Genomic DNA, 26,356 nt, shown 5'->3' on the forward strand with positions numbered 1-26,356 from the left:
ACCAAGATAAGGAGGTCGAGGTGCCAGCAACTGAAGCAGCAGTGTCTCTGTCCCTCGTCCCCATGGCAACTGTGACCTCATGGGGGCCTGGAGAAAGGGTTGAGCGAGGACCAGGGAGGCTGGAAACGTTTCCTTCCCAGCAGCCCTCGAGGGGAACAACAGGCACGGCTTTCATGGTCCTGGGTGTGTGGCTCGGGGCACACGTGGATCAGGTTCCCCGGGCAGAGCCTGTGGGGGTCCCGGGCGGCCCAGGATGAGTAGAGCTCAGTGGAGGGCTCAGCTCTTGGCCCTGGGAACTTTAGTACTGGAAGGAGACCAGAGGTGGGAGCTGGTCACTTGTGAGTGTGTGTGCACACCTGTGAGTGTGCATGTACTTTGGATGCAATTAGCTGGAAACTCTTCATGAGAAAAACCAGCTCTGTGGTGTTCTAATTAGCACAGCTCTTTCTATCTGTGAAACCTTGGGCAAGTCTGTGTTTCCAGGATGGACGAAGAGAGCTGTATGAGCCCAGGACACAGTAGGTGCTTAATTAACGCTGACTGTGGTTGTCATGATTGTGCGTGTAATTCGTGTTTTTAATGGCTTTATTGATAGGTAACTCACACACAATACATTTCACCCATTGAAAGTGTGTGCCTTTGTTTTTAGTATAATCCCAGGGTTGTGCAGCCATCACCGCAATCTAATTTTAGAACATTTGCACCCCCCTCCAAAGGAAACTTGGTGCCTATTAACAGTGGCCCCCTCCCCCGCCCCACCCTTCGCCTTCCCCAGCCCACCTCAGTCTACTTTCTGTCTCTAAGGATTGGCCTCTCTGAGCGTGTCACACAAATGGAATCATACAGTGTGTGGCCTTTGTGAATGGCCTAATTCAGTGTGCTGTTTTCAAGATAATTTATCTTTAAGAGAGGTTGTTTTGGAGTGTGTGTTTGGCTGTAATTTCTGATTATAGTTTATCTGGTTAGTCCCGGGTGCTCTTTAATCAGTAAATCTAATCTGATCACCCAAAAGGGGGGTGTTGGTTAAAGAAATAAAATCAAACAAAGCCACGCCTATTCTGCCAGACAAACTGTTCATCAATGACAATGTTTTTAAGAGCTTTTGCTGTCCCATATGGGACCATATTATATGCTTAAAATATTCACTATGTGACTAATAAATATATACATTGTGTATAAGAAAACAATTGGAAAACATAGATGAATCAAAGCAGAACAGAGTCTTTAATCCTGGTATTGAGATAATTTCTATTATTATTTTAGGAAAGCAAGTCTGGATTTTCTTTTATTAGCTATGTATATTCATATATATTTATATATTTTCTCTAGCATGCTGCTTATAAACATTATATGTGGAACACTTTTCCATATCAAAGACACAACTCTATATTTTAAATAAATTAAAATTACTTCCAATTACAGTTAATATTCAATATTATGTTAGTTTCAGGTGTACATCATATATGATTAGACATTTATATAACTTACAAAGTGATCCTCAGATACGTCTAGTACCCACCCGGCACTGTACTTAGTTATTACAATATTACTGACTGTATCCCCTATGCTGTACTCTGTATCCCTGTGGCTACTTGGTAACTAGTACGTTGTAGTTCTGAATCCCTTTACCATTCTCCCCTAGCCCCCCACACCGCCCTCCCTTCTGGCAACTTTTCAGGCTGCTCTCTATCTGTGTTTGTTTCTGATTTGCGTGATTATTTTGTTTTTTAGTTTAGATTCCACATATAAGTGAATCATATGGTATTTGTCTGACTTCACTTAGCATGATACCCTCTATGTCCATCCATGTGTTGCAAATAATATTTTATTCTATTTATATGGCCAAGTAATATCTCATTGTATACATGTACCACTTCTTTATCCAGTCATCTGCCTGTGGACTTTAAGTTGCCTCCATATCTTGGCTATTGTAAGTAATTCTGCAGTGGACATAGGGGTGCATACAACTTTTCAAATTAGTGTTTTGAATTTATTCATATAAATATCCAGCAGTGGAACTGCTGGGTCTTAAGATAGTGTGGAGGGTCCCTCAAAAAATTAAAAATAAAACTATTTCCATAGTGGAAATATACCAATTTGCATTCCCACCAACAGTGCCTGGGTGTTCCCTTTTCTCTACATCTTCTCCAACACTTTGCTTTTTGATTTATTAATGATAGCGATCCTGACAGTGTGAGGTGATAGCTCATTGTGGTTTTAATTTGCTTTCCCTGATTAATGACTTTGAGCATCTTTTCATAGGTCTGTTGCCATCCATATGTTCTCTTTGGGGAATGTTGTTTAGGTCCTCTGCCCATTTATTTAATTGTATTGTTTGTTTTTTGGTGTTAAGTTTTTTGAGTTCCTTCTATATTTTGGATATTAAGCCCTGATCCTATATATCACTGGTGAATATCTTCTTCCATTCAGTAGGTGTCTTTTCCTTTTGTTGGTTTCTTTCACCATGCAAAAACTCTTTAGTTTGATATAGTTCCATTTGTTTATTTTTTCTTTTGTTTTCTTTGCCTGATGAGATGTATTAAAAAAAGAAAAAAGCATTACTAAAAGCAACATCCAAGAGTTTACTGCCTCTGTTTTCTTCTAGGAGTTTTATGGTTTTGAGTCTTACATTTTAAGTCTTTAATCTTTTGGAGTTTATTCTTATGTATTGTATAAGAAAGTGATCCGCTTTTATTCTTTTGCATGTATCTGTCCAGTTTTCCCAGCACCATTTATTGAAGAGACTGTCTTTACCCCATTCTTGCTGCCTTTGTCATAGATTGCAATGTTGAGCATATTTTTCTGGGCACTCTGGTCTGTCCCATTGATCTATTTGTCTGTTTTTATGCCATTGTCATGCTGCTTTGATTATTATAGCCTTGTAGTGTAATTTGATATCAAATAGTGTGATAAATTCAACTTGGTTCTTATGTCTCAAGATTGCTCTGTGGCTATTCATGGTTTTTTGTCATTTCATGTAAATTTTAGGATTGTTTGTTTCCGTTATGTGAAGAATGCTCTTGGTATTTTGATAGAGATTTTATTGAATCTGTAGATTACTTTGGGTAGTATTGACATTTTAATTATGTTAATTTTTTTCTATCCATGAACATGGTATATCCTTCCATTTATTTGTATCTTTTAATTTTTTTCCTTTAATATTTCATAATTTTCTGAGTATGGGTCTTTTACCTCCTTGCTTAACTTATTCCTAAGTATTTTAAAATGCAATTGTAAATGGAATTACTTTATTCATTTCTTTTTCTAATCATTTTCTATTGGTATATAAAAATGCAACAAATTTCTGAATGTTAATTTTGTTTGCTGCTGCCTTACTGAATTTATCATTCTGATAGGTTAGGGTAAATTCTTTAGGGTTCCATATATATGGTCTCATGTCAACTGCAAAGAATGACAGTTTTACTTCTTTTTTTTTCCAATTTGAATGCCTTTTATTTCCTCTTCTTGACTGATTGCTGTGGTTAGGACTTCCAATACTAAGTTGAATAAAAGAGGTGAAAGTGAACATTCTTATTGTGTTCCTGATCTTAAAAAGTTTTCAGCTTTTCTCTGTTGAATCTGATGTTAGCTGTGGCTTTGTCATATGTGGCCTTTATTATGTTGAGGTATGTTCCTTCTATTCCCACTTTGCTGAAAATTTTTTATTTTAAATGTTGGATTTTGTCAAATGCTTTTTCTGTATCTGTTGGTATGATCATATGATTTTTTTTTGTATTTTTTCTTTTTTTTTTTTTTGTATTTTTTCTGAAGCTGGAAACGGGGAGAAATAGACAGACTCCCGCATGCGCCCGACCAGGATCCACCCGGCACGCCCACCAGGGGTGACGCTCTGCCCACCAGGGGGCGATGCTCTGCCCCTCCGGGGTGTCGCTCTGCCGTGACCAGAGCCACTCTAGCTCCTGGGGCAGAGGCCAAGGAGCCATCCCCAGCGCCCGGGTTATCTTTGCTCCAATGGAGCCTTGGCTGCGGGAGGGGAAGAGAGAGACAGAGAGGAAGGAGGGGGTGGGGGTGGAGAAGCAAATGGGCGCTTCTCCTATGTGCCCTGACCGGGAATCGAACCCGGGTCCCCCGCACGCCAGGCTGACGCTCTACCGCTGAGCCAACCGGCCAGGGTATGATCATATGATTTTTATACTTCATTTTGTTTATGTAGTATATCACATTAATTGATTTGTGTACATTGAACCAACTTTGCATCTGGAAATAAATCCCTCTTGACCATGGTTTATGATCTTTTTCTTTTTTTTTCTTTTTTCTTTTTTTGCATTTTTCTGAAGCTGGAAACAGGGAGAGACAGTCAGACAGACTCCCGCATGCGCCCGACCGGGATCCACCCGGCACGCCCACCAGGGGCTACGCTCTGCCCACCAGGGGGTGATGCTCTGCCCCTCCGGGGTGTCGCTCTGCCACGACCAGAGCCACTCTAGCGCCTGGGGCAGAGGCCAAGGAGCCATCCCCAGCGCCCGGGCCATCTTTGCTCCAATGGAGCCTTGGCTGCGGGAGGGGAAGAGAGAGACAGAGAGGAAGGAGGGGGTGGGGATGGAGAAGCAAATGGGCGCTTCTCCTATGTGCCCTGGCCGGGAATCGAACCCGGGTCCCCCGCACGCCAGGCCGACGCTCTACCGCTGAGCCAACCGGCCAGGGCCGGTTTATGATCTTTTTTATGTATTCTGAACTCAGTTTGCTAATATTTTATTGAGAATTTTTGCATTTATGTTCATCTGGGATACTAGCCTCTAATTTTTCTTTTTCTTTTTTTTTTTTTTTTTTGTGGTATCTTTGTCATGTTTTGGTATCAGTGTAATGCTGGCCTTGTATAATGAGTCTGGGGTCTGGGACCCTTAACCTCCTTTTCAAATTTTAGAATAGTCTGAGGAGGATATATATTAATTTGTCTTTGAAAGTTTGGTAAGATTCACCTTTGCAGCCATCAGCTTGTGGGCTTTTGTTTGTTGGGAGTGTTTTGATTACTGATTTGATTTTGTTATTAGTTATCAGTCTGTTCAGGTTTTCTCTTTCTTCCTGATTCAGCCTTGGAAGAGTGTATGTGTCTGGGAATTTATCCATTTCTTCCAGGCTATCCAATTTGTTGGCATATAATTGTTTTATTTTCTTATAATCCTTTGTATTTCTGTGGTATCAATTGTCACTTTAATTTCTGATTTCATTTATTATGTTCCCTCCCTCCCTTTTTAAAAAAAATGATTTTAGAGAGGAAGGGAGAGACAGATCTGTTCCTGTATATGTCCTGACTAGGGATCAAACCAGCAACATCCATGCTTCAGGACAACGCTCTAACCAGAAGAGCTATTTGGCCAGGGAAGACCCTCTCTTTTTCTTGATGAGTCTTGTTTAAGGTTTATCAGTTTTATTTTTGCAAAGCTCTTAGTTTTATTAATTTTTGTATATTTTTAGACTTCAGTTTACTTCTGCTCTGATCTTTATTATGTCTTCTTTCTACTCACTTTAGGCCTTATTCTTTTTTACTAGTTCCTTTAGGTGTAAGTTAAGGTTGAAATTTTTTTCTTGTTTCTTGAGGTAGGCCAGTATTGCTATAAATTTCCCTCTTAGAACTGCTTTGGCTGCATCCCATAGATTTTGAGTCATTGAGTTTTCATTTGCAGGCATCCCCAAACTACGGGCTGCGGGCCGCATGTGGCCCCCTGAGGCCATTTATTCAGCCCCCTGCCACACTTCCGGAAGGGGCACCTCTTTCATTGGTGGTCAGTGAGAGGAGCACTGTATGTGGCGGCCCTCCCACGGTCTGAGGGACAGTGAACTGGCCCCCTGTGTAAAATGTTTGGGGACCCCTGGTTCAAAGTATCTTTTGGTTTCTTCCTTGATCTTATTGTTAACTCATTCATTGTTTGGTAGCATGTTTTTTAGCCTTCATGTGTTTGTGTGGTTTTAGGTTTTCATGCCTTGTGCCCCCACCCAACACCTGGCAACCTCTGATCTTGTTACTGTCTCCACAGTTGCCTCCACATTTTCCAAAATGTCATCTAGTTGGATTCATACAGTATGTAGCCTTTCTATCCTGAGTTCTAACACTGTAGATGAGTCTTGCCTGTTTTTGAACTTTATCTAAATGGATCCCAAAGCCTGTGCTCTTTCGTGTCTGGCTGCTTTTGCTTGTCATTATGTTTTTGAAACTCACCCAGCTGTGGGTGGAACTTGTAAAACCTGGAATCCATAAGGTCCAGTCTTTGCTGTGGAAGAAACATGACCCAACAGCCCAAAATGATCATTAAAAACATCCTATACTTAGGTTTTCTCAATTTTAGGTTATTAGGGGACTTTAAATACATTGTGCACAGCAGCAGTTATTAAAATTTCATTTCATTTCCTTCTCCCCTTTCCCTCTCCCACCCCTTTGCCTCCTTTCCTCTCTCTCCTCCCTCCCTAGATTCCCCATGCATTTCTCACTAGAGGTCTCCCAAAGAACTTGTAGCACCAGCCCTAACCACTTCCATGCTCCCTAATTCTCTTTAAAAAATTTTTTTTAAAAATTTCAATTACAGGTGACATTCATTATATCATTTGAAGGTATACAACATAATCGTTAGACATTTATATGACTTATGAGGTGATCCCCTGGAAAAGTCTAGCACCCATCTGACCCCATACACAGTTATCACAATAGTATTGACTATTCCCTGTGCTGGACTCTACATCCCTGGGACTGTTTTTGTACCTGGCGATTTATATTTGATCCCTTCACCTTTTCACCCGGCCCCCCAACTCCCCTTCCATCTGGCAACCGTCAGTCCATTTTATGTACAGTATCTATGAATCTGTTTCTGTTCTGTTTTTGTTTTTGTTAGATTCCACACCTAAGTGAAATTGTATTTGTCTTTCTCTTCCTGGCGTATTCCACACAAAGCCCCTTTCTCAGCTGGGAAAGAACTGTCTTCAGGGCTGGGGGAGGAGAAACTGACCTGGGTCGTGGCTGTGCGGCCCCAGGAGCAGTCGATGTCAGTAATAGTTGCATTACTGCTCAGGGGGTCAGCACTGATTACCCCAGAGCCGCACCACCAGGAAGAATGGGAAGCCTTCTGTTGGCGTCCTCATCTGTTGCTCAGCTTTGCAGTGGGGGGAGTTGGCATGAGGATGAATGGAAGAGGCAGGTGGGGGTGAACGAGGCAGGAGAACGGCTCTGGCCTCCCTCTGGTCGCTCCAAGTTCAGCCGTCAGCGGCGTCTTTCTCCTTCTCATTTTCTTCCCTTCCCTTCCCTTCGCAGTCTCATCAGAACAGATCGAGCAGCTCCACCGGAGGTTTAAGCAGCTGAGCGGAGACCAGCCCACCATCCGGTAAGGTCGGCAGCTGGGTCTGGGCGTTGGGCAGGTCCATGGCTCTTGGGAAATTTCTCTTTCCAGTTATCTCTTTCCTTGAGTGCAGAACCCCTGGGTGGCCCATTCCCTGTAGTTGTTATAATTCCTCTGGTCCCTTCTAGATAAGATGCCATCCACTAGGAGGGAAAGAGCCAAACCTGTTTCTATTAAGATCAGAAAATTCTAACTTGAGTGAAGATAAGGGGAGGGGCTGAAGAGTTAGCCAGCCACCCCTGCCTTAGCCTGATGTCCTCAAATGGGACATGGTCCCAGACTCCTGCTCGTGGCCATCATTGGGTGCAGCCCAGGTCAGGGGCTCAGACATTGTCTTGAGGCCTCCTTCTCTTGACTCTGTGTCCTCTGAGTTTGTTCTAGCCTTGGTGAAGGAGGTGGGTGGCAGCTTCAGATTTCTGTCAAGGAAAATTGTCATCCTACATCGCACTTTTGACGTTCGTCGTTTAGAAGCTGTGGAGGTTACATTTTTTAATGAAGACAAATGCCTGGCACTGTGCTCCTTCTTCTAGGAGAGGAAGTTTTGTCTTCCTGGTGCTTATGTGGAATGAGGTTAAGGAGAGGTCCTGTCAACAAGCTGGTTAAAGTTGGTGACAAAGTATCAAGGTGAACTGAAGTAGGCAGTTTCCAATGTTCAGGAAATAGTGTCATACTAGAAACTTTTAAACAGATATAGTTTCCTAAAGTAAACATTGAGGGTCTTAAGGTTACTGCTGGAATTTTCAAAACACAACTTTTTATAATCCAGGAAAACCTCCTTCTTAGTACAGACTTACACTTCACTGAGCTTGATGGAGACTGATATGTAAATACCTTATTTCTCTTGTTTTTTAATTTTTTTATTTCTAAACAAAGGTATGTTTTGAATCCAGTGTGCAGCATTCTCAGAGCATCCTTCTCCAGAGCTTGGATTCTCCTGGCCTCCATCTCAAATTGATTGTATTCCAGGTGGAATTATACCTGTAGTTCTATTGTCTTGCTCATGAAGCCCAGGGTGGGGGAGAGAGAGCAGAGCCCAGCAAAAGGTTACCTGCTTCTCATTGGCCCTGGTGGGATCACATGACCGAGTCTGGGCCAATCACCATGGCTTGGGCCACAATACAAATTGCTTGTTTCCAGAGCAGTGAGGGAGTGGGGCTGAGCCACCAGCCAAGGGCAGGGCTGGTGGGAATGTGGGGGCAGCCGGGGAGCAGGTTTTCCAAGGCAAGGTCCGCCTCCTGAGGCTGTGAGCTGAAGGGTGGGTGCTGGGTGGTGTTCCTAAGGTCCAATGAGAGGGGACACTTTTGCACGCTGGATATTGGAGCGTGGAAATGTCAAGGCATCCTTCATTGTTTCAGAAGCTCAGGAGCAGGTGGCTGTGCCAGGTGGTCAGTACCTGTGCTGGTGGGCCTCCCCGCCCTGAAGCTGCCAGTGGGGGATGTGTCAGAGCCCCTCTCTCAGGATGACTTTCCAGCACACTGCAACCCAGCCCTGTGACAAGCCACCTTGGGGTTCTTGCTGTTGGGAGGTTGAGGTCCTGGGTCTTGGCTGTAAGAGGTTCGGGTTAAATTCCACTTGCACCCCAACACTTACAGCTCAGAATTGTAACTGCCTCCCTTCCAGCCTCCTTCCCTAACAGACTGTTGGCTCCTTGAGGGGAGGGCAGGAGGAGCTAGGTTTATTTTCCCCGGCCGTAGTGCTGTGTCAGGGGTTTGCAACGGAGTAGATACTCTGGGAGTATTTGGCTGAATGAATGAATGAGCAAAGAAGTGAAGGCTTGACCAGGCGATGGCACAGATAGAGCATTGGACTGGGATGCAGAGGACCCAGTTCAAAACCCCGAGGTCTCCGGCTTGAGCACGGGATCATCAGCTTGAGTGTGGGATTATAGACATAACCCCATGGTCGCTGGCTTGAAGCCCGAGGTCACTGGCTCGAGCAAGGGGTCACTCACCCTGCTGTAGCCCCCCCCCCCGTCAAGGTACATAATGAGAAAGCAATCAATGAACAATTAAGGTGCCGCAACAAAGAATTGATGCTTCTCATCTCTCTACCTTCTTGTCTGTCTGTCCCTACCTGTCTGTGTGTCTCTCTCTCAAAAAAAAAAAAAAAGTGAGGAACAAGTGAGAGAATATAAGGACTAGAAAGTCCTTTACAGTTTAGATGAGACCCATTATTAATAGTATTTCCCTCAGAGGGTTTACCTGTTCCTAGTGAAAGAATTGACCTGGGGCCTGGCCACAGGAACTGTTCACAAGGGTCAGCTGTTACTGTTGAGAGTGTTAATGGACTGCCGAACCAGAGGGTGTTACTGTAGTCTTATAAAACCCCACGGGAAGGAGTGGTGGGAAGACCTGTTCTCCCCATTTTACAAATGGCTCAGAGGGGCCATGTGTCTGGCCTGGGTCACACAGCTCATAAGTTGGAGTCGGAACTTGAACCTGGTGCTGAGATCTTGCTGTAAGGAAGCTGTGACCTGCGAGTGACTTCTGAGGACCTCGGTCTCCCTGCTCTGCCATCTAGGACTATGTGCCTTTAATGCCCTGGGGTGGGGGGTATGTGGTTCTCATCACCGTAGCCCCTGCTGCATGTCTCACCATCTGTGCTGGGAGGTTAGTGTCAGTTGCACCCTGGACAGCTCGCCAGCCTGCAGGAAGGAGATGGACTAACCACAGCATCTTATGCAAACAGGCCTGCAGGAAAGGCCTCCTCCCAGACTCTCAGAACTGCTGTGCTGCACCCTAATCCATGTGCCCTCCAGGGCCTGGAGCGGAGCGGGAAGATGGGGCAGCTGTTTGGATCCCTGGGCTTTCCCGTCTGTCTTCCCAGGGCAGGGGAAGGGAGTCGCTAGCCGTGGGCTGTGACCTGGGTGCCAGCACCGTTCCCTCTCGGCCAAGGATCTCCTGAGTGACCTCGGGCCAGGTGATTCCTGGGCACATCAGGTGTTCCTGGATTGTGCTGGGGTTTCGGAGCAGGGGTCGGATTCATTTCTTTAGTGTTCGGAAACCTGTTGGCGACAGCTGGCCAGATGGTGGAGATATTTCGTCCCCTGAGAAAGGCATTGAGTGGGGTCCCCAAGAATGGCTCCAGCCCCCCAGTTCATGAGGGGTGTGGGAAGCAATTCTCTTGAACCCTCCCACAGGGGATATTTGAATACCTCTGATGCAAAAGATCCCTTAAAAGGGACCATTCAAACCTGCAGGCTTTGTACAGAGACAAGTAAGATTTGCAAGTTGCATTTGAAAGCTTAACAAAGAATTAGGTTTCAGGATTTGTGGCTTTAATAAATTGGACATAGTTGGAAAAATCAAACAAGGTAAAATCGACAGAATCCATTTTAGTTTTAACTGTTTCCTACCTGAGTTCAGTGGTGTACCTTTCTAAAAATCATGTACAGACATCGTGGGGTGGGGGACTAGAGGTTTACCCTGAGGCCTTCAAAGCTAGGATATCAGAACCCCAGCACCTAAGTTTTTAAAAATGCATAATGTTGCATGGCCCTGACCGGTTGGCTCAGTGGTAGAGCGTCGGCCTGGCATGCGGAAGTCCCAGGTTCGATTCCCGGCCAGGGCACACAGGAGAGGCGCCCATCTGCTTCTCCACCCCTCCCCCTCTCCTTCCTCTCTGTCTCTCTCTTCCCCTCCCACAGCCGAGGCTCCATTGGAGCAAAGATGGCCTGGGCGCTGGGGATGGCTCCTTGGCCTCTGCCCCAGGTGCTAGAGTGGCTCTGGTCACAACAGAGTGACGCCCCAGAGGGGCAGAGCGTCACCCTCTGGTGGGCGTGCCGGGTGGATCCCGGTTGGGCGCATGTGGGAGTCTGTCTGACTGTCTCTCCCCGTTTCTAGCTTCAGAAAAATACAAAAAAAAAAAAGCATAATGTTGCATTCTTTTTCTTTAAGTGAGCCCCCCAAGTTAGATGTTTCAGGGACCCCCACACTCTGAAAGCACCCTAACCACACAACACTGAGTTCTGAGGCCTCTTGGGAGAATGCTTGAATGGAAAAAGTTCATCTAACGCATTTATTGTGTACCTACTATGTACGCAGAGACTCCGGTCTTCCAAAGCGTTTCCCCTGGCAGGGGACCGTTACAAATACTAATTGCAGTCAGTGGAGAAAGCGCAGAAACAGCTCCTTGCACCTCTTCTTTCTTTAGCCGGGCCCCTGAACTGGCAGCTCTCTGAAAGAGCAGTGTTGTGCTTCCTGATAGGGCCCAGGCAGGCTCACCACCACCCAGGAATAGACGCAGCGGAATACTTCCACCACGGTGATGCAGGCCAGGAGGGGCCGGATTAGATAGAGCCATGTTACAGAAATATTTCTAGCTTCGTTAAGCCCCTGAACGTGGAGTGAGAGACCCCTGGGATAAACGTAGCCAGACACACGGGGAAGAAGCAAGGAAGTGGTGTAGGTGGCTGAACTCCACTCAAAGCAGAGCGGCATCAGGGCCCCAGCAAAAGTTGTCCTTCTAAGTAAGGCCTGTTTTGTGTCATCTCCCCCCTACCCCCACCCCATTTACCATTACTTGACTGAGTTAGAGTTTTTTCTCAGGGCAAACCCCTCACATGGAAACCCCAGCTGCCATTACCTGAGTGCTAACGTGTTCTAGGCACAGGGCCAGATGCTCACTCATATCATCTCAAGGGTCTCGGGACCATCTGAAGTTCACACCATTACCCCATTTTACAGGTTAAGAAACTGAGGCCAGAGACACTCAGGTCTCACAGCAGAGCCGGCTGACTGACGGAAGAGCCTGAGCTCCACTCCACTGTGATCACATCACTCCTCCAACTTAAGTCACTTTTTTTTTTTTTTTTTTGTATTTTCCAGGAGTAAGGCAGACAGACTCCTGCATGAGCCTGACCGGGACCCGCCCAGCATGTCCACCAGGGGGCAATGCTCTGCCCATCTGGGGCATTGCTCCATTGCCATGGAGCCATCCTCAGCACCCGGGCCAACCTTGCTCCCATGGAGCCTTGGCTGCGGGAGGGGAAGAGAGAGACAGAGAGGAAGGAGAGGGGGAGGGGTGGAGAAGCAGATGGGCGCTTCTCCTTTGTGCCCTGGCTGGGAATCGAACCAAGGACTTCCACACACTGGGCCGACACTCTACCACTAAGCCAACCAGCCAGAGCCTTAAGTCACTTTTTAACTGAGTCACTTTGCTTTTAACCTGTCAAATAGCTAACAAGGTGTCATTTTCTTGGGATTACTCACGGCATTGAGAGGGTTGCAGCACTGCCTGGGTCGTCAGGCTGTTTCCCTGTCAGTGTTTAATGTATTCCCAGAGTCAACGAGTCCTCCTTTTAAAGTGTCAGCTAGGATGATGTACGTTTATTTAGAAAGAAAACCCCACAGTCGCTTGTAAAAGCCGCCTGGGAAAGAGCAGACGGTCCGGGCTCTCACACCTGCTCAGGGGAGGGTATGAGGGCAGGTGTGAGAAGGAGCCTCCGGTCAGTTTGGTGTGAAAGGATGTCCAGGTGTCGCCGAAGCAGGAAGACACTCTCTAGATGGTCTTAGACTTATTAGCGGGAATGTGCATAAGCTGGTTCGTACAGCAGTTCTTTTCCCAGGATTCATCCTGGCTCTGTCCTTGCTTTCAGAAGCAGGCATGGCAGCCTTCCGTGGCAAGTTCTAGCTCTGAAGATGCTGGGGGCATGAAAGTGAGGCTCCCTCCGCCCCTGTGGGGGCTTCTGGTCTAGGGGCGGGGGAGAAGGGGTGTGTCGGAGGGGCCAGCTCAGGGACTCACACAGCAGGGAGTTCATTCCGTATTGTGATGAGGGAAGGGAACAGGGCAGCCAGGGTGTGTCCCTTGGGATGGGTGGTCGTGAAGGAGCCTCCGAGGTGGTGGGCACATCGGGGCTGAGAGCATAATGGAGAGAGGGAGCCGGGGTATGGAGGGAACAGAGCTCTAGGCAGAGAGGACCTCAGGTTCAAAGGCAGGGGGTGGGACCGAGCTTTGTTGGCCAGGGCGGGGCCATAGTGAGAGGACAACTGTAGGGTTGGGGGCAGGTCACAGAGGGCTGTCTTAGCCGCAACGAGGACTTGAAATAAATACTCATTCATGGCTTGAAACGCCACCAGGGCATTCATTCCCAAGTCTGTACCTCTGTCTAGGACACCTCTGAACCCCATCCACTTGATGCCCCTGCCTTGCACTCAGCATGTCCCTGAGCAAGCCGCTCATTGTCCTCCCAGAATTCCCATTCAGACTCCTGACCCCTGTCATCTCTTACTGGGGTGATGGCAGCAGCCTCCTCCCTGGATCCCGCTTCTGCTCTGAATGCTCCACCCACGGCATAGACACATGGTAATACACAGGGACTCTCTGAAAACCGCACTTCTCTGCTCAGAACATCCTATCCTGCAAGATAAACAAAGTCTGCAGGTCCCCATACGATGGGTCACCTCCTCCTCCTACTGCTCTTCCGTGTGGGCGTCCCTGCTGTTCCCACCTCAGAGCACTAGCATCCACTGTTCTGTCTTTCTAGAATGCTTTTCCCAGGACAGGGCTTCCTTTGGTTCTAATGACTAGAGCAGGGGTCGGGAACCTTTTTGGCTGAGAGAGCCATGAACGCCACATATTTTAAAACTAGAAAGCCTGGCGGTCATACGAAATGACCGTTGTTCTCGATATATTCTCATGTATTACAATCCATTCATTTCCTACCGCTCATGTTCATGGTTGCGGGTGGCTGGAGCCAATCACAGCTGTCCTCCGAGACAACACCAAATTCTTATTGGATAATGCGTAATGGCATGGGTCGTTTATAAATTGTAATTAAAATGATTTGTGCAAAGGTGTCTGCTAATTCAAACTGAATTACCCAGGGCAGGCGCCGAGGACGCCCCTTTGCTTACTGCCCCATGGGGTTTCCCCCTTCTACTTGCTTAATTGCTTAAAGTAGAGTGCAATGAAGGAAACCACTGGTGGTACATTTCTTAAGAGCCACCGTTAGCTCAATAAATAAAGGTGATTTAAATAATAAAATGTTAATTCACATGTCAAAGATCTCTTTGTACACAACATTTCTTGTGTAGATCTTTCCATCATTTTAAGCTCGCCTTGCAGAGGACCATCAATTATTTTTAATTTTACTTCCGTTCTTTCATGAACTCTTGAACAGGCAACATAAAGTTGACCGTGTCCAAATGCAGGCTCAGGTAAAAAAATGCCAACATGCTTAAGCGTTTGGCCCTGAGACTTATTGATGATCATAGCAAAGGCAAGTTTTACAGGAAATTGTCTACGTCTCAATTGAAATGGCAACCCTGTTTGAGATGGAGCCAGATCAATTCTTGGAATGACATGTATTTTACCTTTAGAGGAGCCAGTCAAAGACTTAGCTATTATGACATTATTTTTCAATGGGAGAACCTCTAGTCTTGTACCATTGCAAAGACCCCTTCTGGTGTTAAGATTTCTTAACAGCATAATAATTGCTCCAATCTTTAACCTCAATTTGTGAGGTGGCATGCCAGAAGGCGGGACTATTTGAATGCCGTGGCAACTTCACCCCATTTGCTAGTACAGTTATGCAAGCAACCAATAAGCTATCGGCGACAGACACTTAAGCCGCATATAATAAAGATGTAATTCCGTGAGAGCCATACAACGACCCGTGTACATTACGCATTATCCAATAAGAATTTGGTGGTGTCTCGGAGGACAGCTGTGATTGGCTCCAGCCACCCGCAACCATGAACATGAGCGGTAGGAAATGAATGGATTGTAATACATGAGAATGTTTTATATTACATTTTTAACTTCTTTTTTATTAAATATTTATCTGTGAGCCAGATGCAGCCATCAAAAGAGCCACATCTGGCTTGTGAGCCATAGGTTCCCAACCCCTGGACTAGAGAATCCTTGGGTAGATGACTGTCATGTATACTGTAGGATGCTGAGCTGCGTCCCTGACCTCTACCCACTGGATGCCAATAGCAACCCCTCTCCCAATATGATAACCAGAAATGTCTCCGGACATCAACAAGAGTCCCCAGGACTGAGGACTCGCCTTCCTTGGGTCTCTGCTCACGTGTCCCCTTTGCCACAAGGTTACCCCGCCAGCTCCCGGCAGTCTCTGTACCACCTGCTCCATTGCCTGTCCTGTACTTGTCACTGCCCGAGACACCCCGTCTTTTGTCCCTGTTGTTTTCCTACTAGAATCTCGGGGAGGGCTGTTTCTGTGTCATTCAGTGCTGAAGCTAGCCCTGGAGCAGTCAGACTACTTGTCACTCCCTCTGTCTTAAGTGACAGGTGTTGGGAGGACAGCCGGGTCTAGGCAGGAGCAGTTACAGGAGGAGAGGAGAAACTGTGTGACAAGGAGTGACAGTGACACTGCCCCAGCTTTCAAAAGAGGTCTTTGCCTCAGGGCAGGGGGGCCAGGGCTTTTTCCTGCAGCGTCTTTTGTGCAAAGGGAAACCAAGGTGCCAGCCTCAAACAGGAACCAGCACACGCATCCCCTGGGATCGTGTCAAACGGCAGGTACTGCTGCACCAGCTCCGGGGCCGGCCGAGACTCTGCATTTCTCACAGGCTCCCGGGGATACTGACGCAGGGAGGGGGTCAGGGAGGGTGGCCAGGAGGGAGGACCCCTTCCTCGGTGCTGCAGGCAGCCCTGGATGAGACAAGGTCAGACCACGGAGGCTGGAGTTCTGGGCTGAGGACCTGGGACCTCACTGTGTCCTCAGCTCCGGGGTCGGGAAACCCTGGTGGTGCTGGGGGCAGCCTCAGACTGGAAACCCGTAGAGAGAACCTTGCACACAAGCTGGGCCCCAAAGCCACCGGAAGCCAGCCCACACCGTGGGTCTTGAGGAAATCCCGCCCGCCCTCAGTGGTTTTTTCATCTTGTCCTTCCCTTGTGGGCTGCACTCTTTGAGTCGGGGCTGGGTGGGAGCACAGGGCCGGGAAGACCTCTGTCGTTCTTTCTCTCTTTAAAGTAAAAATGTATGACCCAGAGGAAGTAGTGAGTAAGGAAGTGCAGGGCAGTCAGAACCCGATTTGGAGCTCAAATCCCGCTGTGTGGCCATGGCTTAGCCACTGCACCTCTCTGGGCCTCATTTTCTTGCTCATAAAATGGGGATCATGTGCATGTATGGGCGATAAAATGTGACAGTGCTCACAGGCACTTAGCACAGCCCTTGGGACATTAGGGGGACGCTAAAACGCCCGGGCTCCAGGCCCTGGAGGAGGCAGGAATGGTGTGCCCCCGGGGGCGAACCTGCCCTGCCACCACTGGGGCAGCATGGCAGTCCTGCAGGGCCACAGGCCACCGTGCGTCAGCTCTGACCTGAGAGCGGGGACCTGTCCCCAGTGAAGTGGAGCCTGTTCCCACAGCTCAGTCAGCTTCGCGGAGCCAGTCCAACCGGCCCAGTGGGGACCTGGGGGCGAGTGGGGAGGACGGAAAAAAACCGAAACCAGCATTTCTGGGGCGTTGCCGTTCCCAGGTTCTGGGCGCAAGGCCTGCACCCAGCTTGTTGAAAAGGGAAGTTGGCAAATAATTGGGAGTGTCCCTGAGAACCAGATGTCCAGCCCTGACCCTCGCGAGGGGTTGCTCCCGCCGGGGCTTCCTGTGCTGCCTAAGCCCATGGGGTCATTCTTAGCAGTAGGACGTTTCTTCACCTCTGTGCCTCGGTTTCCCCATCGTTAAGAAGGAGATTAGTTCCTACCTTCGACAATAGTGTAAAGCTCTTAGGACAGTACCTGACCCTTTGGGAGGACATAGAAGGTCAGCTGCTGTTGTCATCATTATCCTTATTATCATTGTCACTATTTTAAAATCAAGAGCTCACTACGTTTCAGACAGTGTGTTTGCACCTTGTATGCATGTATCATTTAATTATCTCATTAACCCCATGATCTCCCCCGAGTACTCTCATGATCCCCATTTTATAGAGTTCGGGGCTCTGAGACGTGGTGTGGCTCACCCAAGACTGAGTGCCCGGTCAGGGGTAAAGCCTGGACCGCCCCGAGCCCTGCTTGACTTCACAGCCCTTCTGATATGGGTGGTGCTAGTTTTGCGCCCGATTCACAGATGAGGAAACAGAGGCTCCAGGAGTCAGTAAGGTGCTATGGTGAGGAGGTGGTGAGATTGTGCTGAGTGTGGTTCTAGCACAGGGGTCAGGAACCTTTTTGGCTCAGAGAGCCATGAACGCCACATATTTTATTTTATTTTTATTTATTTATTTTGTATTTTTGTATTTTTCTGAAGCTGGAAACGGGGAGGCAGTCAGACAGACTCCCGCATGCGCCTGACCGGGATCCACCCGGCATACCCACCAGGGGGCGATGCTCTGCCCATTTGGGGCGTCGCTGTGTCGCGACCAGAGCCACTCTAGCACCTGGGGCAGAGGCCAAGGAGCCATCCCCAGCACCCGGGCCATCTTTTGCTCCAATGGAGCCTTGGCTGCGGGAGGGGAAGAGAGAGAGAGGAAGGAGAGGGGGAGGGGTGGAGAAGCAGATAGGTGCCTCTCCTATGTGCCCTGGCCGGAAATCGAACCCGGACTCCTGCACTACAGGCCGATGCTCTACCACTGAGCCAACTGGCCAGGGCCAACGCCACATATTTTAAAATGTAATTCCACGAGAGCCATACAACGACCTGTGTACGTTACGCACTATCCAATAAAAATTTGGTGTTGTCCAGGAGGACAGCTGATTGGCTCCAGCCACCCGCAACCATGAATGTGAGCGGTAGAAAATGAATGGATTATTAATACATGAGAATGTTTTATATTTTTAATGTTATTTTTTTAATTAAAGATTTGTCTGTGAGCCAGATGCAGCCATCAAAAGAGCCACATCTGGCTCGTAAGCCATAGGTTCCCGACCCCTGGTCTAGCAGGTACCTAGTGAGAAAAGGGGTGAAGGCAGCTGGGCTTCCCAGACGTCTGCATGGACCTGCCAGCTGCTGGCATCTGCCTCCCTCCTCTGCTGTCAGTGGGAGGCCAGGCCTCTTTTTGTTTATTTTCTTTTCCAGACACACAGGCTCTGTGAAGTCATTTCTACCTACATCCCCCCGCCCCCACCCCGCCACCTCTCTCTTCCTCCCTCCCAGGACCTTGCTGCCTGTTCTCCCTCCTAAGTCAGCTCCAGGGGCCCTCTGACCTTTTATGGGACCTCTTGGTGCCCAAGACTGCTGGTGGGTCCCTTCTGGCCACCTTCCAAGCAAGGGTGCTAGGTTCCTTCCAGCCCCCCAGGACCTGCAGCTTCCACACTTCGGGCCTTAGTTCCCCCAAGGCATTAACCAGATCTACTTCCACTTCCCAGGTGTGTCCCCACATCCACCCTGCCAGCAGCCCTGAGAGATAGGTCTTCCAATGAGCGTCCAAAGCTGGGCGGGGCAGGCCGGAGCTGTGAGGCTGTGTAGGGAACTGCAGACCAGCTCCTGGGGACGGTGGGGGGTTGGGAGACATGGACACCTGGGGAGGGCCAGGCGCTGGGGACAAACCGAAGAGGCGTCCAGCCCTGCTGACGCCCACCATCCCTTCCCCTCAACTGGTCGTTCTTCACACCACTTACGGAGCACCTGTGCTGCCCCCGTTGTGCAAGACACCGATGACATGCTGCTGGGGACACGGGAGTCCCCGTCCCCATGCCCTCGGTGCCTGGAAGCTTCCATCTGCAGAGCCCCCCTCCGGGCACTGTTCTCAGTGGGCCCCAGACTTGGTCTCATGTGAGCGTAGGACAACACTCTGCAGTCCCTGTCCCCAGAGCAGCAGCCTGAAGCAGAGAGGCCAGGTCACTTGGCCCAGGTGCAGAGCCAGGTGGAGCCCCAGGCTGACTCCAGAGGCTGTGCCCACTTAACAGAGGAGAGTGAGGCTGGGGAAGTGGCCACGAGCCCCTGGCCAGTGAGCGCCAGAGGGGTGCAGGGTCTCCTGTGCTCGCTGACCGCACAACACATGGTCTCTCCCTTCCCGTCCCGACATTCCCTTTGAAGCTCTGTGTGGCCACCTTGGACTGCGGCCGGTCCAGGGGGCTCCGGTCATTCTGTTTCCTGCTGTGGCCGCTTTCCTCTAACGAGAAAGGAGAGTCCGGCTAGTGCAGTGTGAAAGAGTGACAGGTGACAGGTAGATTGAACTCACTGACCCACGTCAAGAGCAGAACATGGTCAGGCCCTTGGGGTCCCCTCTTCCTGACTTCCAGCTGTATCGATTAAGTATCAGCACTCTTTGTTCTTGATGTAAATGGAGTCATCGTGGCGAGAGGCGGGGGTTCACATTTATCTTTTAAGATTTTTAGGGAGATATTTTAACGGCTTTATGGTGATATCATTCACATACTATACAGTTCGCCCACTGAAAGGATACAATTCATCTTAGAACATTTTCATCTCCCCCATGAGACACCCCGTATTCATACGCCGTCACCCCAGTCACCCAGCCCCTGGCAACCACCCACCTGCTTCCTGTCTGTACAGATGTCCCTGTTGTAGACATGGCGTCCGAGCTGAGTCATGTCAGGTTGTGAGCTTCTGTGGCCTGGCTTCTGTCACTCAGCGGCATGTTTCCCGGGTTTGCACCGTAGCCTGTGTCGGTGCCACACTCCTCCTGACGGCTGAGTCATGTTCCGTCAGCCCAGGCCATCTGTTCTGGGCGTGTGTGTGTCCCCTTCTTCAGAACTGGGTGCTCGCGGATCTGAAACATTGGTGTCCACCTGCGCTGGCTCTTCAGTTTGGCTAGACACTGAGCGCAGGTGGAGCTGGGAAGGCCGGGCGGGAGCCAGGAAGCAGCTTGGGGATGAGGGTGGGTGGGGGCAGAGAACACAGGGTGTCCGGGCCTGGGCGGGCTTCTCTCTGCAAAGTGGGGGCTGAGGGAAACATTTCAGTAGACAAGCGCTTCGTTCTCTGTGTGTGTGTGGCCCTTCCTCCTTCCCAGTGTGGCTGGTTTCTTGTTTTAAGCCCAGAGTCTGACAACTAACCCCCCTCCCAATCCCAGCCATTCTTGTTTTAAGTGGCTAATATCCTTCCCCCCACCCCGCCTGGGCGTGCCTCCCTCTTCCCCGGGATTACCAGCCTGTGGCCTGGGTCTCTTCCAAGGCCACTGCCCATTGAAATCCATGCAGCAGGAGAAAAAAAAAAAAAGGTGAGCAGAACAGGAAGCAGATTCCGAGAAAAGGACAGCCGTGCATGGAGAGGTCAGGTGGGCTTGCTGCCTCAGTGCCCGCAAACCCTCAGCCTCCGGGCCGGCAACTGGCCGCTCTGTTTGATTGCCTCGCCCTCTTCTGTCCCAAGTCAGCTTTTTTTTGCCACTTTACTGAAATACAATTCGCATGCCCTTCAACTCAGCCATTAAAATGTACAATTTGCTGGCTTTAGAATAGTCACAGATCTCTGTGTGTCCAGCACTGCAGCCAATTTTTAGACATTGTCGTCACCCCTAAAAGAAACCCCGTATCTGTAGCCATCACACCCCATTGCTCCCAACCTCCACACCCGCCAAGCCCCTGGCAACCACTCATCTACTTCCTGTGTCTGTGGATTTGCCTGTTCAGGACATTGCCTAGAAACAAAGTCATACCCTATGTGGCCTTTTGTGTCCAGTTCTTTTACTTAGTATCATGTTTTCTAGGTTCATCTGCCTTGCAAGATGTATCCATATTTCTTTCTTCCTTTTTACAGCTGAGTAATATTCTACTGTATGGCTAGACCACATTTTATTTATCCAGGTATCAGTTGACAGATTTCCAAGGTGTTTCCACTTATGACAATAATGAATCTCACTGCCATAAATGTCTACGCACATGTTTTTGTGTAAACCTACGTTTTCATTTCTCCTGGATGCACACTGAGGAGTGGAATAGCTGGGTCAGGTGGGAACCCTCCGTCTCCACAGTGGCCAAAGCAGGCCTTCCCTCCCTGTGTGTGTGTGTGGGGGGGGTACGATGGGTCCCCAGTGGTCTCTGACCTCTCAGAATGGGGTACAGTCTCGTTTCCCTTTATTTTTCTGGAGATGAATTTCCATAACATTTATCAGAGCCCCCAAAGCATCTTTGAGCCTCCAAATCCTCCTTGTTCCTGCCAGTCCAAACGTTGGAGGCAGAGACAGATCAGCGTGGCCTATTCTCATCCTACATCAGAGCTAGTCTCGTGGGCCCTGCTCAGGATAAAAAATACAGCCTGACAAGCAGTGACATGCCATGTGACATCTGCTTTCTTTTCTCCCTCTCTTCTCGGTGCCTGTCCTTCCTGGATCCCAGCAAGGAGAACTTCAACAATGTCCCTGACCTGGAGCTCAACCCAATCCGATCCAAAATTGTTCGTGCCTTCTTCGACAACAGGTGGGCCCTTTTCCCAGAACTGCCCGATGGCAGGTGACTGTCCTTGGGAGAGCATTTTGCCCTTATAACTCCTCACAGCCCTTGTGCACTCAGGACGGCCTTCACACTGGCGCCACAAAGAGGAGGGAGCTGTACTGGGTAGGAGCTCTGAGCACAAGTTTGGGTCAGACAGTTCTGGATTTGTAGCTGGGAGACTTTGGGCAGCTCACTTAGTCCCTCTAGGCCTCCGATTAGTTAGCTATGGCTGCGTAACAAATTACCCCCAAACTTAGCAGTTTAAAACAACGAGCATTTATTATCTCACGATTCTGGGGGATCAGGGATCTGGGTTTTTGGAAGCAAGCTGAGTTTTCAGGCTCAGGGTCAGCTGGGGCTGCAGTCATCTGAAGGCTCGACTGAGGGAGGTCCTCTAGCTGAGAGGATCTCTTGCAGAGATCACTCTAGCTGCCAGATGGTTGTTGGAACAGAGGCCAGGATGGGGTGTATTGTGGTCCCCCTGGTTGGAGGCAGGGCTTCTGAGGGCAGTGGGAAACTATGAGACTCCAGGGAGGGGATGAGAGGAAAGGTTGGATCGGGGGTGAAGGTGAGACAGCTAGTGCCCCAGGAGCCTTCATGGCAAATTGTCACATTTGCGAAAGACGGTGTGAAGTCACGCAGTCAGCGGTGAAGAGGGGAGTAGAATTTAGCACCCCACATCCTCACCTCTTTTTTAATGCTGGTTCTGCCTAAGGTATCTTCGAGGGAGGCCTGTGTGGGCAGTGAGCCGCAGCTGAGGGGAACGGGGTGGTGTTAGCGAAGGATGTGGCCCCTGATGAGTTGACATGGACTGTTGGGGCCTAGAACTGTAGGCTTTGCAGAAAGGTGGTCAAGAGTGACAGAGCCTAATGGACACCGGACATGAGAAGATGTGTGTGTGTCTAAGACCCTTCGGGAATAGGACAGTGAACCATGGTGCTGGTCTTGGAGGGCAGGGTCTGTTCCCCTCTCCAGGGGATCCTTCTAGAATCATCAGAAGGTTAAAGGAAGCGAAAATATTGCTGAAAGTCAGCATCTTTGCAAAAAGAATGAAAGCTGCCCTTTTCTCATGCTGGATAGCAGATTTGGATGTAGACACTGGTATTTTGTCCACCAGCCCTGACCATGGGTGCCCCTTTAGGAAATGAGGGTGGAGAGCAGGTGTGGCTGGCTCCAGGTGCTGGGTCTGGGTTTCCTCCGTCTCTGCAGCCTCATTGTCTTTGAAGACCATGATGTTCTCCTGTGGGGACCTCCCAGGGATACTGAAAGGAAAAGAGACCCCTCTCCCCTGGGTCAGGTCTTGATGGTGAAGCAGCCTGGTTCTTGACCTTCCCTGAGAGGGACACAGGGCCCGCTTTCTCCAAGTGTGGATTTTGATCTCTCCTGCCGTAGCTTAAATCACTTGAGGAAGGATGGTGAGCCAACTGCAGTGAGAAGCGCCTCTGAGGAGCCTGATAATTCCAGGGGCTATTTTTATGCCCTGTATAAAAAGTCTGTGCCCCTGATGACAGGAACTCGGAGATTATTAAGACTCTATCGAAGGAGCCATGGGGAGCTTTATAAAATGGAAGCTTTAAGTGGAGACTGAGCGCTCCCCACGTCTGAGGGAAGATCTCATCTCATCTCTGATTTGTGGCTTTCACGATCCACTTTCCCTACTCCAGGCCTGGGATCCATCCCCTTCTGGATATCTCCTGGGATGGAGGGAGCTAGCAAGGTGCTGAAACTGTGAAGTGCAAGGCCCACTTCAGGGTCATCTGATATCTGAAAGGGAATCAGTGGGCCCAGAAGAGAGAACCACAAATGTTTTTCTTTTAAACCGAGGTACAGTCATGACCCAGGTGGGATCCAAGTATAAAACTTAAGCACTGAGCCTTCACTGTTCATTGTCCGAGCCACTCGAGAAGTGCCCCTGTGGGGATGCACAAGGAGGGCAGGGAGCTCCAGCCGGCCTGCTGATGGCAGCTCCCCTGGGCACAGGCAGACTGTGGCTGCCGAGGCCAGTCGTGCTGAGTGTTCGGTGGCCGTGGGTCAGGAGCCTGTGTTTGTTTGATGTTGCCTCCAATGCTGTCATCTCAACGGTTCTGTACCGGGACCCACCCCGGGTGGCTGTCACACGCTATGCCTGGAACACACACCCTTTCTTGCCACTTCAGTAAAGCACATTGGTGCTGACAACCTTAAACTGCCCTCATTTATTTAAAAACAAACAAACAAACAAAAACCCTGACATGTTTGGTGAACTTTGCACTCTGGTAGAAAGCAGGTGACTGAGAGCTGTGGAGAGCAGGGTCTGCAGGCTTCCCCTGTAAGAGGCCAGCGAACAGGTGTTTAGGCTTGGTGGGCGGGGCACGGCGCCGTCATGGCTGCTCAGCTCTGCCAAGGTAGCAGGAACGCAGCCAGCCGCAGACGGAAAGGAAACAAATGGGCATGGCTTGTGTCACTTGTCACTACAACTTGATTTATGGACCCGAAATTTGAATTTCCTGTCAGTTTTCACTTGTCAGGAAATGCCATTATTCCTCTGGATTTTCCCTCCCAATTTTCTTTCAACTGTTTCCAAATGTAAAAGCCCTTCTGGGTTCGTGGGCTGAACTAAGTAAAGTAGGGGGCTGATCAGGGGCTGATCGGAAGGAAAGCGTCAGGAGATGTGTCCCGGGGAGTCACCGCATGGCTCCGTGCCTCGGTCTCCCCTTGTCCGAGTGCCTGCCTCTGTGCACCCAGGCAGGCCTGCATCCCGGCGCCTGGGCAGTGAGCTCTAGGACGACCTCACACAGGCTGAGCTGGACCTCCCGGGGCCCTGGGTGTCCCGTGAGCAGGCTATTGAGGAACTGAACCCAAGGCTAGGGTGGCCATCGAGGGTGAAGCCCCCAAGGGCTGAGTTCTCTAGCCATTGGTCCCTTTTCATTCATTCCCAACACGCCCTCGCTGCTCCCGCAGGAACCTGCGCAAGGGGCCCAGCGGCCTGGCCGACGAGATCAACTTCGAGGACTTCTTGACCATCATGGCCTACTTCCGACCCATCGACACCACCATGGACGAGGAGCAGGTGCAGCTGGGCCGGAGAGAGAAGCTGCGATGTGCGTGCCCCTCCCTGTTCCGCACTGGGGGGTAGTGGGGGGCATGGCGAGTGCAGGAGGGGAGGGCAGGGCCGAGGTGACGGCTGCCCCTGGGATCTGTCAGGTGTGATACCAGGAACTAGCACAGATTTCGTCTCCATGTCAACGATATGGTCATCCACGCTCAGTGTGCCAGGCAGTCGTGGGCTCTAACCCACTCACCAAGTACTTGCAACACCGTGAGGGGGATGTATTGCTCCCATTTTATAGATCGGGAAACTGAGGCTCAGAGAAGTTGGGGCACTTTCCCATGGTCACCCATCAGGCAGTGGCCTTTGCCCTTGACCCCTGTGGCTTTAGTGTTCAGATTTCACTGTTGGGGTCTTTTGCTCAGTTCAGGGTAGAGTAATGAGCCAGGGAGGTTGGGACAGCAGGGGGACCCGGGCTCCCCTCCTGCCCTCCCTGACTGAGCCCCTCCCCCCCTGACCCCCCAGTTCTGTTCCACATGTATGACTCGGACAGCGACGGCCGCATCACCCTGGAAGAATATCGAAATGTAAAGTATGCTCCTCGCCCGGCCAGGGCCCCTGGCGCCTCCCATGCTGTGGCCTGCGTGGAGGCCCACGGTCTCCCTGTCTCTGCCCGGCCGGCAGGTGGTGGAGGAGCTGCTTTCGGGAAACCCGCACATTGAGAAGGAGTCAGCCCGCTCCATCGCCGACGGGGCCATGATGGAGGCGGCCAGTGTCTGCGTGGGGCAGATGGTGAGTGCCCTCCCGGGTGGATCCCACAGCCCGACCCTCCACCCCCTGCAGATTCCTGCCAAGCCCCCTGTCATAGTCCATGTTTCTGGAAGGACATGTCTGTCCTGCTCACCACTCTCTCCCGGCCTGGCATGGAGCAACGCTCAGAAACCTGCTTTCCTGACCCCCAGGGGACCCACGGGAGGTCCTGACCCCTGGAGAGCTGTGCTGGGCAGGGGATGGCAGGCTTTGTGGCAGGCAGACCAGCTGTGCAGCCTCTGGGGCCTAAGGGCAACACCTGTGGTCGGGCTGGTCAGAGTGGAGCACAGGCTGGCTTTAACTAGTTTATCAGTGAGTGGTTCAGGGGATTTGTGTCTTGAGTCAGGGGTCAGAAGGGAGCTCTTTCTTGGGCCACCTGGTGGGGGGTCCTGAGAGCTAAGGGGTAGGGGTATACCTGAGCCAGAGGAGAGGCTGGGAGGCCCTGGCTGCCGCTCCCGGAAGAGAGGACAGCAGGAGGAGGGAAGCAGAGCCACCTCCCAGGCAGCATGGCCCCAGGTCGGGGCGGGCAGAGCTGATGCGGAGGGGGAGGAGGGCAAGCAGTCCCGCAGGCAGAGCACAGTGCTGGGCGCACCTCGAGGCTGGTCAGGGTCACACTGGCACAGGCACTGCTAGTCAGTTCTCAGAACCGTGCTGGTCTGGCCTGGGATGAACTTGGGCAGGTTAGAGCAGTCTGCCTGACACGGGCTGACAGCTGTGTGGTGGGGGCCATCCCGGGCACTGTAGGGCGCTGAGCAGCATTCCTGGCTTCCACCGACTTGATGCCAGCCACACCTCCCAGGTTGTGACAGCCAAAAATGTCTCCAGCCGTTGCCAGATGTCCCTGGGTGTGTGTGTGTGTAAGTAATTGTCCTCCTGAAGAACCA

At 50.1% G+C, this 26,356-nt stretch overlaps 1 protein-coding gene and 1 non-coding gene across 2 annotated transcripts in view; one reads left to right on the plus strand and one right to left on the minus strand.

The window, feature by feature from the left end:
• Positions 1–26,356, plus strand: part of TESC (tescalcin) — a 46,548-nt gene that overhangs the window by 15,054 nt on the left and 5,138 nt on the right. The window contains exons 2-6 of the mRNA XM_066255059.1: positions 7,262–7,331; positions 21,539–21,619; positions 24,575–24,714; positions 25,188–25,249; positions 25,347–25,454. Of these exons, the coding sequence (XP_066111156.1) occupies positions 7,262–7,331; positions 21,539–21,619; positions 24,575–24,714; positions 25,188–25,249; positions 25,347–25,454 (461 nt within the window). The remainder of the gene's footprint in view (positions 1–7,261; positions 7,332–21,538; positions 21,620–24,574; positions 24,715–25,187; positions 25,250–25,346; positions 25,455–26,356) is intronic.
• Positions 17,820–17,894, minus strand: TRNAY-GUA (transfer RNA tyrosine (anticodon GUA)). The gene has a single exon. It is a non-coding gene; the product is annotated as a tRNA-Tyr (tRNA).

The sequence above is a fragment of the Saccopteryx bilineata genome, chromosome 2, assembly GCF_036850765.1.
Source record: "Saccopteryx bilineata isolate mSacBil1 chromosome 2, mSacBil1_pri_phased_curated, whole genome shotgun sequence".
Taxonomy (NCBI): Eukaryota; Metazoa; Chordata; class Mammalia; order Chiroptera; family Emballonuridae; genus Saccopteryx; species Saccopteryx bilineata.